The 16,312-nt window shown below is 37.2% G+C and overlaps 2 protein-coding genes across 5 annotated transcripts in view; both read right to left on the bottom strand.

Annotated features, from left to right (window-relative positions):
- The window catches only part of LOC107584215 (forkhead box protein J1-B), a 4,221-nt gene extending 2,243 nt beyond the window's left edge, over positions 1 to 1,978 (bottom strand). Inside the window, exons 1-2 of the mRNA XM_016270722.1 lie at positions 1,769 to 1,978; positions 1,051 to 1,637 (exon numbers count right to left, since the gene is read on the bottom strand). Coding sequence (XP_016126208.1) covers positions 1,051 to 1,637; positions 1,769 to 1,886 — 705 coding nt within the window. The 5' untranslated portion in view covers positions 1,887 to 1,978. The remainder of the gene's footprint in view (positions 1 to 1,050; positions 1,638 to 1,768) is intronic.
- A 1,897-nt stretch (positions 1,979 to 3,875) lies between these two features.
- LOC107584113 (probable E3 ubiquitin-protein ligase MGRN1) lies at positions 3,876 to 15,679 on the bottom strand. Of its 4 annotated transcripts, none has more exons than XM_016270559.1 (17): positions 15,283 to 15,679; positions 14,820 to 14,938; positions 14,647 to 14,735; positions 14,373 to 14,519; positions 13,862 to 13,979; positions 13,644 to 13,710; positions 13,501 to 13,544; positions 10,657 to 10,704; positions 9,336 to 9,404; positions 9,033 to 9,192; positions 7,686 to 7,798; positions 7,056 to 7,267; positions 6,857 to 6,971; positions 6,104 to 6,152; positions 5,771 to 5,887; positions 4,665 to 4,707; positions 4,253 to 4,331 (listed from the first exon to the last, which is right to left on the bottom strand). In XM_016270559.1, the coding sequence occupies exons 1-16, from the start codon at positions 15,368 to 15,370 to the stop codon at positions 4,670 to 4,672; spliced, it is 1,593 nt and encodes a 530-aa protein (XP_016126045.1). In that variant the 5' UTR covers positions 15,371 to 15,679; the 3' UTR covers positions 4,253 to 4,331; positions 4,665 to 4,669. The 4 variants fall into 4 exon arrangements, with proteins under 4 accessions (XP_016126042.1, XP_016126044.1, XP_016126045.1 ...); XM_016270560.1 differs by having other exon boundaries at positions 6,104 to 6,149; XM_016270556.1 differs by lacking the exon at positions 4,665 to 4,707 and having other exon boundaries at positions 3,876 to 4,331.
- Between the last annotated feature and the right edge of the window lie 633 nt (positions 15,680 to 16,312).

Genomic DNA, 16,312 nt, shown 5'->3' with positions numbered 1-16,312 from the left:
GGTTTTAACTTAAATTTACAGTTAAATACCATAATTTCATTAACTGATATAATGTTAATATACCAACCTATTGAAGTACTGAAATCTGTTTTGTACCTTTGTAATACACTGATAACCACCAAATGCAGGTGGCGATGGGAAAGTCACATGATGAGCCAAAGCCCATCACAAGCAGCTTTTAAATAATAACATATATAGAAGGTGCACATGTCATTCACACAAATGCTAAACACCATCATGGTAACACACATGAAACTGAAATAATGCAATAAACATTCATTTAACAACATTAGGTGTAACACACAACCCTAATATACAAAACTGATAAGAAAAAAACTAAGAAACATAGTTATTTCAACAAAAAAACATCAAATTCAAATTTGAAATGTAACGCATGGAATTCTTTTTCACGTCCAAAAACGGTATACTACCGTAAAATTAATGTCCAATACGTGTAATGTCCAATACGTGTAATGTCCAATACAGTTCTTCACAGTATATAGTAGGGGAATTTACCGTTAACCATTTAACAGGTTTTTACTGTAGCATTTTTACTGTTAAATTCACGGTAATTTTTTACAGTGTAGTCTTTTGAGACGTTTTTTTAATTAATCACAAACCTTGAAAAATGAATGAATTGAACCACATGTTATTATTTTCGTTGTTTGATTCAAAACGTTTATAAAGTAAATACTTCTTATAAGAGGTGCATAACTTTGTTATATCTGGTCTGAAAATTGAAATTGAAAATTAAAATCTGAATTTTTTTTTTCTTATTTAGCAAGAGACTGAATAAAATCATTTTAATCGAAAGATTTCTGTTTTCCCCACTAAAGTGCTAAGAGAATCGTTAACAGGACCGTTAAGAAACCTGAATCGTTGGGAATAATCTTATAAGCTAATGGTCGGTGCACCTGTTGCACAAAAAAAGAAAAAATATGCAGTTTTTCTTCTCTACTTAAAAAAATCTAAAGATACGTAACCATTAAGTTAAAAAAAAACAAAAAACTAAGTGATTCTCAAAGATAAATAAATGATCGGTGAAGATACCTGCCAACTTGGCTCCGCGTATCTGTAGTAGCAGAAATTCTCCGTGATCCAGCTGTATATGGCTGACAGAGTGATTTTGGTTTTGTTGCTAGCTCGCATTGCCATGCAAATCAGAGTGGCATATGAATAGGGTGGCTTCACATGGCGGTTTGTTTTATAGTCTATTTCCTCAGACGCATTTGTTTGCGCTGTTATGTAGTGTCCCGCTTGCTGCTGCGCGTATGAATTCGCCAAACTGCTGCAGGACGTTGTGGGATTCCCAGGTGTTTGTGGCATCCCTGCGGCGGCGGTATCTCCAGCAGGTGGGCTGGAGGGTGAGTCGGTGCCCCCCAGCTGGTTTTTGTGGTAGAAGAGGTGTTGCGGATGGCAGCCAGAGCTGGGAGTCCGCTCAGGATTGGCACTGAGGATGGAGAAGTTCTGCAGCCAGTGCAGGCTGGTGAGACTGTCGTCAAAGTGAACAGAGCCGCTGACATTGTCCTGATCCTCCGGATGAAGCATCATCCATCTCTCTTTGAATTTATTCGCTATCTCTGGACTCATTAACACTGGCATCGTGAGCACGATTTGGTGTTTTTGAAGATACAGATCTGTAAAGCAGACAGCGTTGCTTGAAATTTCAAAAATAACGGTTGATAATTTAACAGCAGAAGGTGTATTTTATAAGCGTATAATCCACCACAAGGTTAGGCAATTGAAATCCCACGAATGAAATGCCTACCTGCGAAATGAAAACACAAGACCTCGTCGGTAACGGTGTATTTGTCTCCGTCCGTTAACGTTTGATTGAGCAGCCTGTTCGCCTCAGTGCAACAAGTGCAGCAGATAAACGCGCGCATCCACTAACTCAGACATGTCCTGATATCTACCACGCAAAAGTATCATTCCAATCCCGTCTTCAAGAAAGCCATGTAGAAACACATTTACTATTTCGCAGGCGAGTGAATACGAGAGAAATGAGATGTAGGCTTTGCACTCCGCCGTTTTGCCTGTTTCTTAATAGCCCTTTAAATGTTGACGCTCTCTGATTGGCTGAGAGCTCCAGAGTTGAACATGTCATTGTCCCTCGCGAGGAGTGTACTCAACCACATATCCGCGTGAAATGTGACAGGTGCTCATTTTCTTGCAATTATAATTTATTAAATGATTATATTTTAAACCTCGTGAATTGAGACATATTACTTGATTCAAATACAGCCTGTAAACTGATACATTAATATTTTTGCGTCTTATCTATTTTCATCAGCAGCGGCATCGTTATCATTTTAAAAATTCTTTCTCGACATCAATTTTCCTTTTAACTTTGCTACATGCCTGGAGTGAGTCGTTAGAAAGTCGTTGGTAATAAACTATGCGCGCGCCAAGAGTTTAGAAAAGGCGCACAAATGACAATAGTGTCGTTCAATGAAGGAGCGCGCCACTCATCCCGCCTGAGGAGACCTCTGCCTCTCAAAGCAGTGGCTTACACACCACACTGGCCAACATACAGCCGTTGCAACCACATATCCGCGTGAAATGTGACAGGTGCTCATTTTCTTGCAATTATAATTTATTAAATGATTATATTTTAAACCTCGTGAATTGAGACATATTACTTGATTCAAATGCAGCCTGTAAACTGATACATTAATATTTTTGCGTCTTATCTATTATCATCAGCAGCGGCATCGTTATCATTTTTAAAATTCTTTCTCGACATCAATTTTCCTTTTAACTTTGCTACATGCCTGGAGTGAGTCGTTAGAAAGTCGTTGGTAATAAACTATGCGCGCGCCAAGAGTTTAGAAAAGGCGCACAAATGACAATAGTGTCGTTCAATGAAGGAGCGCGCCACACATCCCGCCTGAGGAGACCTCTGCCTCTCAAAGCAGTGGCTTACACACCACACTGGCCAACATACAGCCGTTCGGCTGAGTAAACCCTCTAAAAATTAGTCTCTGTATTTGAGTTCAAATATTTTAGTTGTCTGACTTAAGTTGAGCCTGTTTCTAAAGGAGTGAACACACTGCCACCATCTGGCTAAACATAGTCTCTACACTAAGCAGAATCATATTGAAGATTTTTTTTAATGTTTTGTGAAAGTCTAACCAAGATAACATTTATTTAAAAATACAGTAAAACAGCAATATTGTGAAATATCACAATGTAAATAAAGAAAAAGAGCGAAATGTATTTTTGTGTAATGTTCAGCAGCCATTAATCCCGCCTTCAGAAATCCTTCTAATATGCTCATTAGACGTTCAATTATTATCAACGACGAAAACAGCTTTACTTAATATTTTTGTGGATTCTTTGATTGACACAAAGTTCAATGAACAGCATTTTAAAGGCATCTAGTTATTTATGGTATTATTAGTAATTAGGCATTGCTTCATTTCTAGATTTCTTTAAGGTAGCTACTGGAATTAGGGTTTATGCTGGAACGGCAGGATACATTATAATGTAATGCAATTTATGCCTTAAAATATAAATAACCACAGTGACTCATATTTGTGCACAACACTTTATGATAAAACGATTTGACTACATACACATACATAACTTTTAAAGGTGCCTGACATCGGTAAGCAGCAGTGAATTCACTAAAAAGCATCAGATATGTCACTGTAAATCATGGCAGATCCCTCTATAAACTACTCATTAAAGCTTCAAGAAGTGCTACAGCTTCCCACTTTGTCTATTTCAACGGGAGGACGAAGGGACAGCCACACAGTACTATAAGGCACAGAACAAATATATAAGATACAGACGTAGATGACTACTTCAACTGGATTACTGATTATACTATGCGTCCGTATCATACTGTAATCTGATGCATTTAGTGTTCATTTGCTGATTATTAAAAAATAAAAAAAGGTACGAAGTCATAAATCACCATGAAGCTGCATACTTCAAAGAGACTGAGCATCCATTAAAAGAATTTGAGCCATTCAAAATTTCTGAACTCTCAAAGCAAAAGCTATGACTGTCTTATAAATGACCTTTTTTTTTTGTACGTTTTTCTATTACACACTGAAATATCTTAGACTCTTCACTACACGGCTTTGATTGCAGTACTCAAGAAGTAATTGTCTTAACAGAGACGGTAGCACTCATGAACAACAGTGTGCTGGAAAGGGAATAAGTTTGATTTGAAACAGCGGGTTGATGAAACTGGCACAGCGGGGGTGTTTATGAAGGGAGCCGCTCATCTTCCATGCGCAGGGTGCTGGGGAGGCAGAGCAGGGGCTGACTGGAGCTGCTGGTGCTCTGACTCTTCAGGCTTTCTATGGACTCTGATGAACCTGAGGAAAGGTGAAGACAGGTGGAGTGAGAAAATTCACTTCATGTTTGGACAGATTTAACTGAATTCATTTTTCTCATGATCTTATGGTTAAAATTAGTTTTGCAGTTGGGATTACATATGAATTTTCTTTCATTACAACTGTTTTAAAATGCTGGACCAGATTGTGAAGTATCTATCATGGACATACAGTATGAAAAGGTGTGTCCAAACTTTTGGTAATGTGTTTGCATGTGACTTATAAATTACTCATGAACTGACTCTTACAAAGCGACTGGTAGAAAAATAGACAACCAGTAAAAAGAAAGAAATATTCATGACATTGGTGACCTACCAGAGTCAACATTCCTCTACAGCAGTGGACCATGACTCAGACGCTATGCGTGTTAAGAGCAAGCCGAGTTAGAGTGAGAAAGAGAGAGGGTTAGGAGACAGCACAGCATTAGACATGCGTTAGACATACAGAACCAGCATGGAAGTCCATTTCTGCCACATAAGCATGTTTTATGCTTTGGTAAATCATAAAACAAAATTATGACATAGTAAATCATAATTGTGAAAATTTAAATTGAGATTAACAAAAGTAAATTTTTTGTCATAATGACCTAGTATTTTATACATTTGACATAATAATGACTTAGTATCTCATAATTAGGACTGTTTATGTTATAATTATGATTTAACAAAGCTTTATAATTGTTTTTTTTGTTTAGTTTTTTTATTCTTATGTGGTGAAAATGGACTACAACACAATTTTTTTAATTTAACATCTGATTTCATTACTAGTTACATTTAAATACTATAATAAACTTTTCATTTCTCATTCAAAATATAAATGCTGTGTACTATGTTAATCAATTATATTTAATTACAAAAACTACTCGTTTAATAAAATAAAAAAATAACATTTAATCCAATCACATTTGTAGCTGAAACATATTTTCAAAGAATTTGTTTAAAACAAAATTACCTAATAGAATTATACAATTTCAGATTTCATGATTTTACATCAAGAATCATAATCAAATGATCAGAGAAAATATTTACACCCCTATTAAGAACGTCTTGATGTACTTGAGATTTTTTCTTTCTAGTGTATAGACGGCATATAAAATACACTGTAAGAGAACAGAAAAATGCTTTTAAAGACTGACATTTTTTTTTTTTAAACAGAAGCTTTACTTGGTAGAAATTGCTGAGCAAGGAAGCAGCAACAACAGAGAAGGTTTACACAGCACAGCATCAGTTCTGCCAAACATGCTGAAAAATTTGCTTGCTCCAACTTTGCTCTTTTGCATTTTCTCAAAGTCAACAGTACAAAGGTTTATTAGTGCGTAAAAGATGCCCCGACCTCGAAAAAGGACTCAAAAGGAACTATTCCTACACAAGGAGTTTTGGCAGACTTCATGGGGGTGTCAGGATTGTGGGGTACTGACTCACCAGGCAGGGCCAGATCTGCTGAGGGGTCACTTTCTGTCCGGCTCAGGCTGCTGCGCTCGCTGTGGCAGTCCTGTAGGATTTCACTCACAGACACATCCAGGGATCTGCTCTCTGAACCTGCCAACATGACATGATTAACATGGTTTGTTCTTCATCACTGGTACTGATACACAACCAAAGCCTGAGAGAATGGCATGCCAGTCAGAATGTTAATTTTATATACATATATATCCAACAGTTTTATCTTTTTTTTAACTGCTGCTGTCATATTATTTGCAACAATGACATGAAATGCTTAATTTTAATGCTGATTTGCACATCAAGTTTGCTAACCTGAATTTGGGAAGCCAGGTTTGGTAGACACACCCTCTACTGTGGCCTGTTGGGAAATAAACTAGAATGAGCCAGTTTTTTTTTTACAGGTTGTGGGAAATGATAAGCAGACACAACAGTGTAGGTTGTTAACTAGTTTGCATTTCTTTATCAGTCACATGCAACCAGGTAAAACCCACAGATCTATGCAAACTAACCCATGGAGTTACACAGTCAGCTCATCCATGCCATGAATCACACAAATGCATAATGAATGTTTCCAAGAAATACATTTGTGAAGAAAGTATTGTACGGTATTATTTATACAACAGACACTCAGACAGGTAATTTCAAGACCGAGAGTAAGAAAACTCTTCACAAAACATAGGAGTTCCTGCTCGCCTTTAAGTACACTGTTAAAAGAAAGCCATCTGCTGGGTTACACTTGATTTGAAGGTGACGTTGTTACAGTGTAATTACACAGTACTGTGTAATATTAATGAACTATTACTCCTAAACTATAGGGCATGTTGGAGTAAAAAGCTGTAAGAAAGTGGACCTTGAGGGCCAGAGTTGAGAACCTCTTCTATAAGGTTAAGGTTTGGTTTAGTTGATTTACTGTTATTAATATACTATACTATACTGTTATTACTACAAGTACTGCAAGTACACGTAACGTAACTATGTCACCTTAAAATAAAATGTTAGCATTTATTGGCTTGTCAATGGGCACCATTTCAGGGAAGTACAGGGAAGAACTTGATAGTGGCTGACCTCAGTGGGACTGAGACTACAGGGCAGAACAGACTGAGGCTGGGCATCAGAGAGCTCCGACATCCTCTCCTCATCTTCCTCCTCCTGTATTGGGGATGAGGGAGAACGTGTAGACCTGGAAACATGACATATATCACTGGAAAAAGAAAAACATTATTTGCGCATTTTCAGAGTTAGTATTTTCAAAATATGGACTTACCCATCTGGTGACGTGCTACCTTTGCCCTTCATTGATGTGGTATCTGCATTCTGCTGCCGTCCAGTCAGGTTAAGGGGATCCCCCATCTCCCCAGAAAACGGGATTTCCTCATAGAGAGGTGCTGATGGGATTGAAGGGGACATGGGTTGCACCCCATTCAGGGCTTCCAGCAGTGAGATGGGCTCATAGCCAGGAGGGATGTTGTCGGCATTCTGAGATTCAACAGGAAAAAAAGTGTGTTGTTAGTAAACTTCTGACTTGTTGCCATGTAGAATCAAAAGAATTTAGAGGTCTTATATTCTTTAACATTAAGTTATGTTGTTTGACATACACATTTCAAAACGTATTCAAACAGAAAACTGTTATTTTAAGTTATTTAAACTGCTATTTTTGCTGTTAAAAAAACTGTGAAAAAATCTATTTAAAACAAATTTGTCCAACATACTGGATGTTTGAAATGAGGAGTTTATGCGCCACTGAAAACCTGAAATACCATTCATAACTGTACTGGAGTCAAATGCGAAGCATGATTCCACTGGACAAAATCAATTCTACTGTAGCAACACAGTGGAAAAGGATCCATGATGCATTAATAATAAATTAGAGTACAGGATGAAACATGAATTTTACCGAATGCTCAGTATGGTCAGAGCTCTGGGAAAGCACTGGGCTAAAGGAAACTGGTGATAGAGTGGCAGCTGTTTTCTTCCTCACGGCTCGAATCTGGAGCAGGGCTCTGAAAGCTGGGGCAGCGAAAGTAGAAAGAAAGGTCAGGTGGGAAAAAAGGATACAAACAAGTGCACAGTGCATAAACAAACACAGGTGCTGCATCCTCACACTTCAGATTAAAAGTTACCAGATTAATTTGGCTACAAAATAGGAGGTAAATATTTGCACAGCTGGTCTTACTGTCGAAGCAAAATCAGTGTACATTCTCTCACTCAAGATCTATAGGACAGAAACACTTTACACAAGTACACAAAAGCCTGGTCAACTAAACTGCAGTCCTGTCGTATATAATTTCTTATTATTCTTATTAGCATGTTTCTCCTTCAAGGAATGAAAAATTGCTTAAAAATTACCGTCAGGGCACCCAAGAATTGATTTGGAGAAATTTAGCATTACATCACTTGCTCACTAAAGAATCCTCTGTCTGCAGTGAATGGGTGCCGTCAGAATAAGAGTTTAAACAGTTGATAAAAATGTCACAAGTAATTGACATACAGTACCTCCAGTCCATCAATTAACATATTGTTTAATATTATTAAGATATAAAAACTGACAATTCTGGCCAAAATACCAGTCCATAATCCATAAAAATGCTGAAAAATCACTCCCTTGTTGCTCCCTCTCATATCAAAATCCACCATTCATCCTAATGATGAATTTATTACAAACTCTCATTCTGACGGCACTTATTCACTGCAAAGGATCTATTGATAAGCAAGTGATGTAATGCTAAATTTCTCCAAGTCAGTTCCAATGAACAAACAAACTCATCAAAATTTCAGTTCATTTTCAGCAATGTTAATTTTTGGTTGAACTATTCCTTTAAATTACACCGCAAGGAAATGTATCATTTTCAGAAATGTTTCTCAGAAAAAAACTTAAACAAGTTTTGTAACACAAATATAAATCCAGTAAAAATTAGCTGATGTCTATTACTTCACACAAATCGAATAATCATTATTACATGACATCCCCAGCAGATGGTACTATTCTTCAACAGTCACATAATCTGCACTGCATAAGTGACCAGTGATGCACTAATGACTATTCATCACTAAGAACAATAAAAAGGGTAATAAAAGCACAATGGTAAATCAGTACATATTGGATTTAAAAAAAAATCATCACTCAGCCTTTTATCTTTATGGCCATACCCACTTTAAAGGTTCGGCTCATTTAGCGGAACAAATCTGAATAATAATAGGGGAACAATACGGGAAGCTCAGGCGTTGATTAATGAGTACTTACGCAGTCTGCAGATAGGGCAGTTGTTGGCCTGGTAACGCAGTGTGTCAGCACAGGCATTGCACAGACACAGGTGCCTGCAAGGGAGAATGAGTGTGTCACGCAGGTCTGATAAACAAACCACACACTCGCTGCTGTTGTCACTGTTTTCATCCTCTGTGGACTGAAGAGAGAAGACAAAACAAAACACTGTAAAATAGTACATGAAACCAGAGACAGAAAAAGGCAGGATGGATATTGTGTTACTAGTTGTGCACGTCACATCTCATCTGCATTAAATTCTCTGGTGTAATTCTCATGATTTACCTTTGTCTCCTGATTGTTCCGGTTTTCAATGCCGTAAATCTCCTGCAGCAGATAGCTCACACGGTCCACCTAAAGGATGAGCATGCGAGATGTAAACGCGGATTACTGGCATGCATGGGAAACATCACAGCACAGATAAAAATGCTCATTATTTTTTTCATGAAGTGACATGGCCTAATTACTGCTTCCACACAAGTGGAGTGGATAAGCGTGCACGAGTGTGAACAGATCAAGGCGTTCAATCCGTCTGTTTAATGAGGGATCCAATTAAAGGGGGCATATGATGTTGCTAAAAAGAACATTATTTTGTGTATTTGGTGTAATGAAATGTGGTTATGCGGTTTAAGGTTAAAAAACACATTTTTACAACCTAGTCGATTTTTACAAAGCTCATCGTCTGAAAAAGCGAGGTGTGCTCTGATTGGCCAGCTATCCAGTGCGTTGTGATTGGCCGAATACCTCAAGCGTGTGACGGAAATGTTATGCCCCTTACCATACTGTGATGCCCTGTCTGGCCTAAAAATATTCAAACCCATTATAAACGAGGCATTTGTTGCATCCAGTGGGGACATAATTACGGATTATAATGACTTATACGGTCTTTTGAAGCGTTGCATCGTACCGCGTAAATATAAAACCATGTCTGCATTTGTGATCAGATCACACTGCGGGCTTGAGTGAGTGGCGGCTGGCGGATTCGACGAAGGAGCGGCCGGCGGGCTTGCGGCAACCACATGTGACGACCCCGGGCTGGACTCTGCTTTGTCCACGGTGAAAGCCGATCCGGTGATCCACAGCGCAAAGTTGATGTATTTCCTCAGCGACCAGCACGGATCAGCTCCAGGCACGACAAAGCGGATATCGTCCTCTTTTGGAAGGCCAAACAAAGTAGTTTCGCTTTCACAACAAAACACACAACGTCTTCACGACATGGCGGCGGCGGCAACAACAATACTACAGCGAGAATAAAAGTTATGCCTTCTTTCTTTGCGTGAACATTTGAGCAGCGTTATTCAAATCTTCCCACATTGTGAGGTAGATATGTGGGGGCGTGTTAGAACAAGCCGTTTTAGGTAGGCGTGGTTGACTCTTAACTTTTATAAAGAATATCTCTTTGTATTTGAGACTTTAGTCTTTGCAACTTTACAGATCTTCGTTATGCACCAAGAGCTTGTAACACACTTCAAAGAGAAAGGAAAAATTTAAGAAACACAATCATACAGCCACAATCACAGATATACTGAAAAATAAGATTGTTCTGTTGCTTCAAAGCACAGATATCAGACCCTTACATTTCATAATGAGCCACAAAAATACTTACGATTTGCTTCTGTTTCAAAGGCTTCACTGAGAAACTGCCATCAACATGCTGTAAGTGAATATATATATATAGTATTAATATTATAAAAACAACCTAATGAGCTGGTAAAGAGAAAAGTCTGAGAATATGAGAGTTCAGATGCACACTTGGAAAAGGGCCAGTGAACAAATCTCTGCGTATTTCCATTCTTAACATCAGCACTGCTTGGAAAAATACTGTTTTATATTTATTTTTACCTCTTTCTCCTCTACTCATTAAAGGCAACATTTAACATCATAGTTATATCAGAAAAGTGATTAGAATTGAATGAAAGCTTTTTTTAAAAAGCAGTTAAAAGCAGTACTTTATATGGGTATTATGTACTGGTATGGGTCACAAAACGTTAAAAACAGAAACAGATTGCAGGGTATTGTTAAAGTGGTATTAATATTATAAAAACAACCTAATGAGCTGGTAAAGAGAAAAGTCTGAGAATATGAGAGTTCAGATGCACACTTGGAAAAGGGCCAGTGAACAAATCTCTGCGTATTTCCATTCTTAACATCAGCACTGCTTGGATGTTTTATATTTATTTTTACCTCTTTCTCCTCTACTCATTAAAGGCAACATTTAACATCATAGTTATATCAGAAAAGTGATTAGAATTGAATGAAAGCTTTTTTTAAAAAGCAGTACTTTATATGGGTATTATGTACTGGTATGGGTCACAAAACGTTAAAAACAGAAACAGATTGCAGGGTATTGTTAAAGTGTGTGGTAAGATTGCTGGCACCACTTTGAATGATTTGAACGACTTGTATAAGGCTAGGACTTTGAAGGCGGCCGAGTTAATTATGAATGATCCCAGCCATCCCTTGCAGAATGTTTATAAGTTGCTTCCTTTTACTCACAGATATTATTTGCCTTTATGTAGGACCAATAGATTTAAAAATTATTTTATACCAGCTGCCATTGGTTTTTTAAATTATAAATAATTTTATGTATATTATTATTGGAAGTCATTGTTTTTTGTCTGTGTGTTGTGGTTGCTTGTTTGTTGTTTGCATATGGTTTACTGTTGGCTGTGAAACAGATTGCCCTTCGGGGATAATAAAGTTGACCTTGACCTTATAGTTCCTAAATTAATTAAAACAGATCAATTAATTACTTTTAACCTTGTGCGGTCTTCGGTCACTTCTGACTGGTGAATTTTACATTTTGAATTTTTAAAAATCGTAGCTTCACCAGAATGGTACAAAACTTGGTGACTTTTATGGCACTTGGTATGGGAACAAAAAAAATTGAGGGCATGATTCGAAAAAGCCAAGTGGTCGTAAAAGAAAATAGTCACACTCATGGTCTTCGGTCAAAAATGACCGACCATAAGAAATGAATGCGAAATGGGGAAAAAAAATTGAAAATAAAGAAAATTTTTGTGTGTACAATCTACAAATCCCCCACAATGCAGAAAACAAATCTGCACAGCAATGAAGGGGTAAAACTCTAAAACATCCAGAGTGCAAAATCAACACACCAACTCACACACGCACAGACACACACTTGTACGTACACACACACACCTATGAACTGGTGTGACTGTAACACTGAAACTATGTCAAATAAAATCAATAATTCAACTACAATGTAGTACAAAAAAGTGGACAGCAAGGAAGGGGTTATACTCTAAAACATCAAGAATGTAAAACAGATACATCCACTCAAACACTTACTTACACACACACTCACAGACACACACACATACAGAATTATACATACTCAAAAGAATTGGATCAGTCCCAGAAGGATTAAGCTCTGATAAAGCATTCCTGTTCATTTTTGTTACATTTTTATAGAATTGTAATGTTTTGTGTAACAAAATGCTTTCTTTCAGGTTTGAATGTAGTAATAATAATGCAAAAACCTACACTTCAAATCAACATTTGAAACAACAAAAATATAAACCTTGACAAAAACTAGTCTTTGAGAATGCCTTAATATACATTTAAATCCAAAACCTAATAAAAGTAAACAATTATGTATCAAAACAACTAGGGAATTCAAAAGCCTCTCTATAGAGTCCTATAGAGGAATCTAGTACACCATGAAACTACAGGTTTTTCTTTTTTTGCTCTCACCAGGAGGTGCTATTCTGCCTTCAAAAATTGGATTTTAAAGGCCTAGTCTCTATTTTAATCTGAAATACTGCATTAACTGAAAAATTATAAAAAAGAAATATATATATATTAATATAATTTGTAAAAAATGTATCATAATTATTGCATAAATATTCATTAGTACCATAAAATTCTTTCAAAATACAAAAGAAAAAATATTATTGAACAAAAATATTTTAGATTGATTTTACTGAAGAAGAAGAGAGAGAGAAAAAAGTTACATTTCAGGTGTCCGGTCACTTTTGACCGTGAAGACCATGTGTGTGACTCACAAATGAGGAGCGCACAAGGTCTCTTGACATATTAGTCTGATTATGCGGTGTTAATAAAAATGTATGATGCTCTTCATGATGCTTTCTGTGGGAACTTTTGTTCTATGTAATAAGGGTAAATTATGTTAATTCTGTCTACTTTCATTTTCTACATTGGCTACAAAACAATTTTCAGGGTTCTAACTGTTTTTGACCATGACTTCTAAGAGCCTTAAAAATCACAATTTTAAAACTTCAAACCTACATTCCAGGTTTTCCACGATCATGTGAACCATGAATCTCAAACGATCCTGACTCTATAAAATCCTGCCTGGTTAATGACTTACTCAATGTTATTCAGTGTTACAAAACATGGCTGAATGCTTGCAAGCTTTCAGCAGACGTTCTTTAGCGTAAAACAAATCACAAGAAATACACACCCTTTCAAAAGCTGCCAAGAGAACATGTGCATGCCCGCTGACATCTGTAACAGAAAACGCAGTGGTTTGTGAGACAACAGTATGTAATGCTATTACATAATTCTAACTGATTATATTTGTTATGATCAAAATTTTTCACCAACCATCTCCATCATCCACTATTGCTTGGACCACCAAAGGGAAAACACCTTTGTCCAGATCAAAGTTCAGCTAAAATATTACACAAATATTTCAATGTTTATTTCAATTGTTTTTTAAAAGCATTATTCTTTTAAGAAGTCATCACAGCACAAAGGCCTTGATGAGACGATGCAAATGAGCCTCTAAGCATCTAAAGAAATGTAATCTTAGAAAATCATACCTCTTCAGGTTTCCATTTGGTGAAATCAATCTTGAAGGATGGCAGAGAAAATTGCTGATTTATCCCTCTCTTATAATGAACCGTCTCAGACACCATTGAAGGGCTCTTGGGGCTGTATCTTTAAAAAGAAAATTGTAGTGATTATCACCAACACATCACATCTCAAGCATACCTGAGGGTGTCAATTACTAATAATCTGCATCAAAACACAGTGACCTATGTAAAAGGGCTTAATCTTTATATCAGTTTTTAGACCAAGGGCTAATTGTGCCACTGTTTCCAAGGAAAGAATTAAGTTGCCAGGAGTTGTCTAGATGCCAGTGGGTTATGTTTTTTTGGACTCGACTGGCGCAAGTGAGGCTATCAATCACAAGAAACTTCTAATTATCATCAAATCCTTTTCCTCTAAAAGAAATTCACTTAGTTAAAAAAGCGTACACCACAAGCACAGTGATTTAGCATCATTCAACTGCAGAAACTTTACCCAATGTACTACTCAGTGGAAACTTACATTGCCATCCCATTGGCAAACTCCTCAAAGGCCTGACAGTATAATGTAATAGCCACTCTGGCATCAGTATCAAAGCAGAATTCAACACTGTACAGAACCCTGGGATCTCCTGTATCCTCCGGTGTGCTGTCAGAATCATCCTTATACCTGCAAAAAAACGAAAAACAAAAGTTGGTTGTCAAACCTCCACACATTTCTTTCTTATTTCAGCATATAGTCCACATTGTGGTACCATCAGCAGTCCCTTCAAGCCATGACAATATTCACAACATACCGGACAAGTCGCAAAGAATCCTTCCTGATGTTCACCAAACTCCTCAGCGTCTTCACAGGCTCATGCGATGCTGGGGTCACATAGGGAAACTGTGGAAAATAGGACCAAAACGTATGTGTGAGAAAGACAAAGTGTCAAACTCATAAAGTTTTGAGGTCGTTTCATTTGGTCACCTGCACAGGTCTGTTGCCTAAGAAATTCAAATCCATATTTTCTCCAAAAAGATATCCCTCTGGGTGGGGTGTGTCAAACTTTTCTCCTCCCATGAAAAAATGGCTGGTGAAATAATTTCCTGCAATAAAGTCATTAGGTAGATTATTATCTGGGATGGATGTGGTCATTAAAGTTGACACAGGATGATGTTTTAATGCATACATGAGGACAATGAAATTAGTATATCTTTTCTGCATCTTTATCTATATATTCTATACCTTTTCTAGTATGTATTTTCTTTTCTAAGTCACTCCCAAAGTAACTTTAAAAAGCAGAAGGATGAGACATTTTTTAACAGAAAGTAACAAACATGAAGAATATGTGACAGTCCACGAATGACACCAAAAATGGTAAAAATGCACACTACATTAGACTTCGTAATAAGGCTAACGTTTGTCAACACTTTACTTAAATTACATTTACCTGATTTGGGGGGATATCTGTACGCCGAATTGGCTTGAATATCGATGTCTTCAACTCCAGCAATCCTCCTGCTCAGTATTGAACCCATGTTTAAGTGTAAATGGCTGCTGAAGACCGATATATGTGGATAAAGGAAGATTTGTTTGGACAGTTAGCTGGATACGGTTTGCTTCCTCCGCTATGGATACATTCCCATCTCTCTCGCGACAAAAAAGAACTGCGAACAAAAGCAATCAACTTTTGTATCTACGTTTTAGCTCTTCCACAAAACAAAGTGACTTATGTAAAATCAGTTAACTCGCGAGTAGACGCCAAATAAACGACGTTTAATCGGTAAACAAAATAAAAACAAAAACAAGACTATTGGAAAAGACTCTCTTCTGAGGAACCCATACTCTCGCGAGATGGGATTTTCTGAGAGCAAAGGATATTGGGATATGTTGTTCCTGTCTACCTTCCGTCGGGGTCTCAGCTGACCTAAACCACACCACAAAAGCTTAAAAGAAACATTAATTTCTGAACTAAAGGCTTTTTAATTAATTATCATGGACATACAATGAGTTATGTTTATGATTCACAAGATGAATAAATTCCAATATCGATGCTGAAAATGATAATTATTTTATAACACCCAAACTAATATCACATATGGATCGAGCACGATGAAATAATTATACATCGTTTATTCCGTATTTGTGTTTAAGACGTGATGCTTTTTTGTAGTCAAAGCATCGTTTCACCAAAGCGCAGTCACGCACTGTTATTAAAAGTAAAAGCAACGTCATGAAAAGTTGTCGTCATTTGCTTACCACTACAAAGGACTGCGCTAAAGTACACCAGGGGGTCTTCTGTTAAGATGCTAGTGATTTAATTGGTGTTGGAAGATTTGTTTACCATATTTGGGAAGGTAGTGGCATAGCGCTAATGGGAATTGGACGGGAACGACCGTCATTCATAAATTCAAACAAAGCGTTGCATGGCGGGATATGTAGTTTCGGCGTTTAAAGAGCAACTTAAAACGCACTCTTAT

Source organism: Sinocyclocheilus grahami, unplaced genomic scaffold (assembly GCF_001515645.1).
Source record: "Sinocyclocheilus grahami isolate Dianchi unplaced genomic scaffold, SAMN03320097.WGS_v1.1 scaffold57.1, whole genome shotgun sequence".
In the NCBI taxonomy this organism is placed as follows: Eukaryota; Metazoa; Chordata; class Actinopteri; order Cypriniformes; family Cyprinidae; genus Sinocyclocheilus; species Sinocyclocheilus grahami.
Note: the sequence above shows the minus strand (reverse complement) of the source record. Positions and strands in the feature narration are given on the sequence as shown.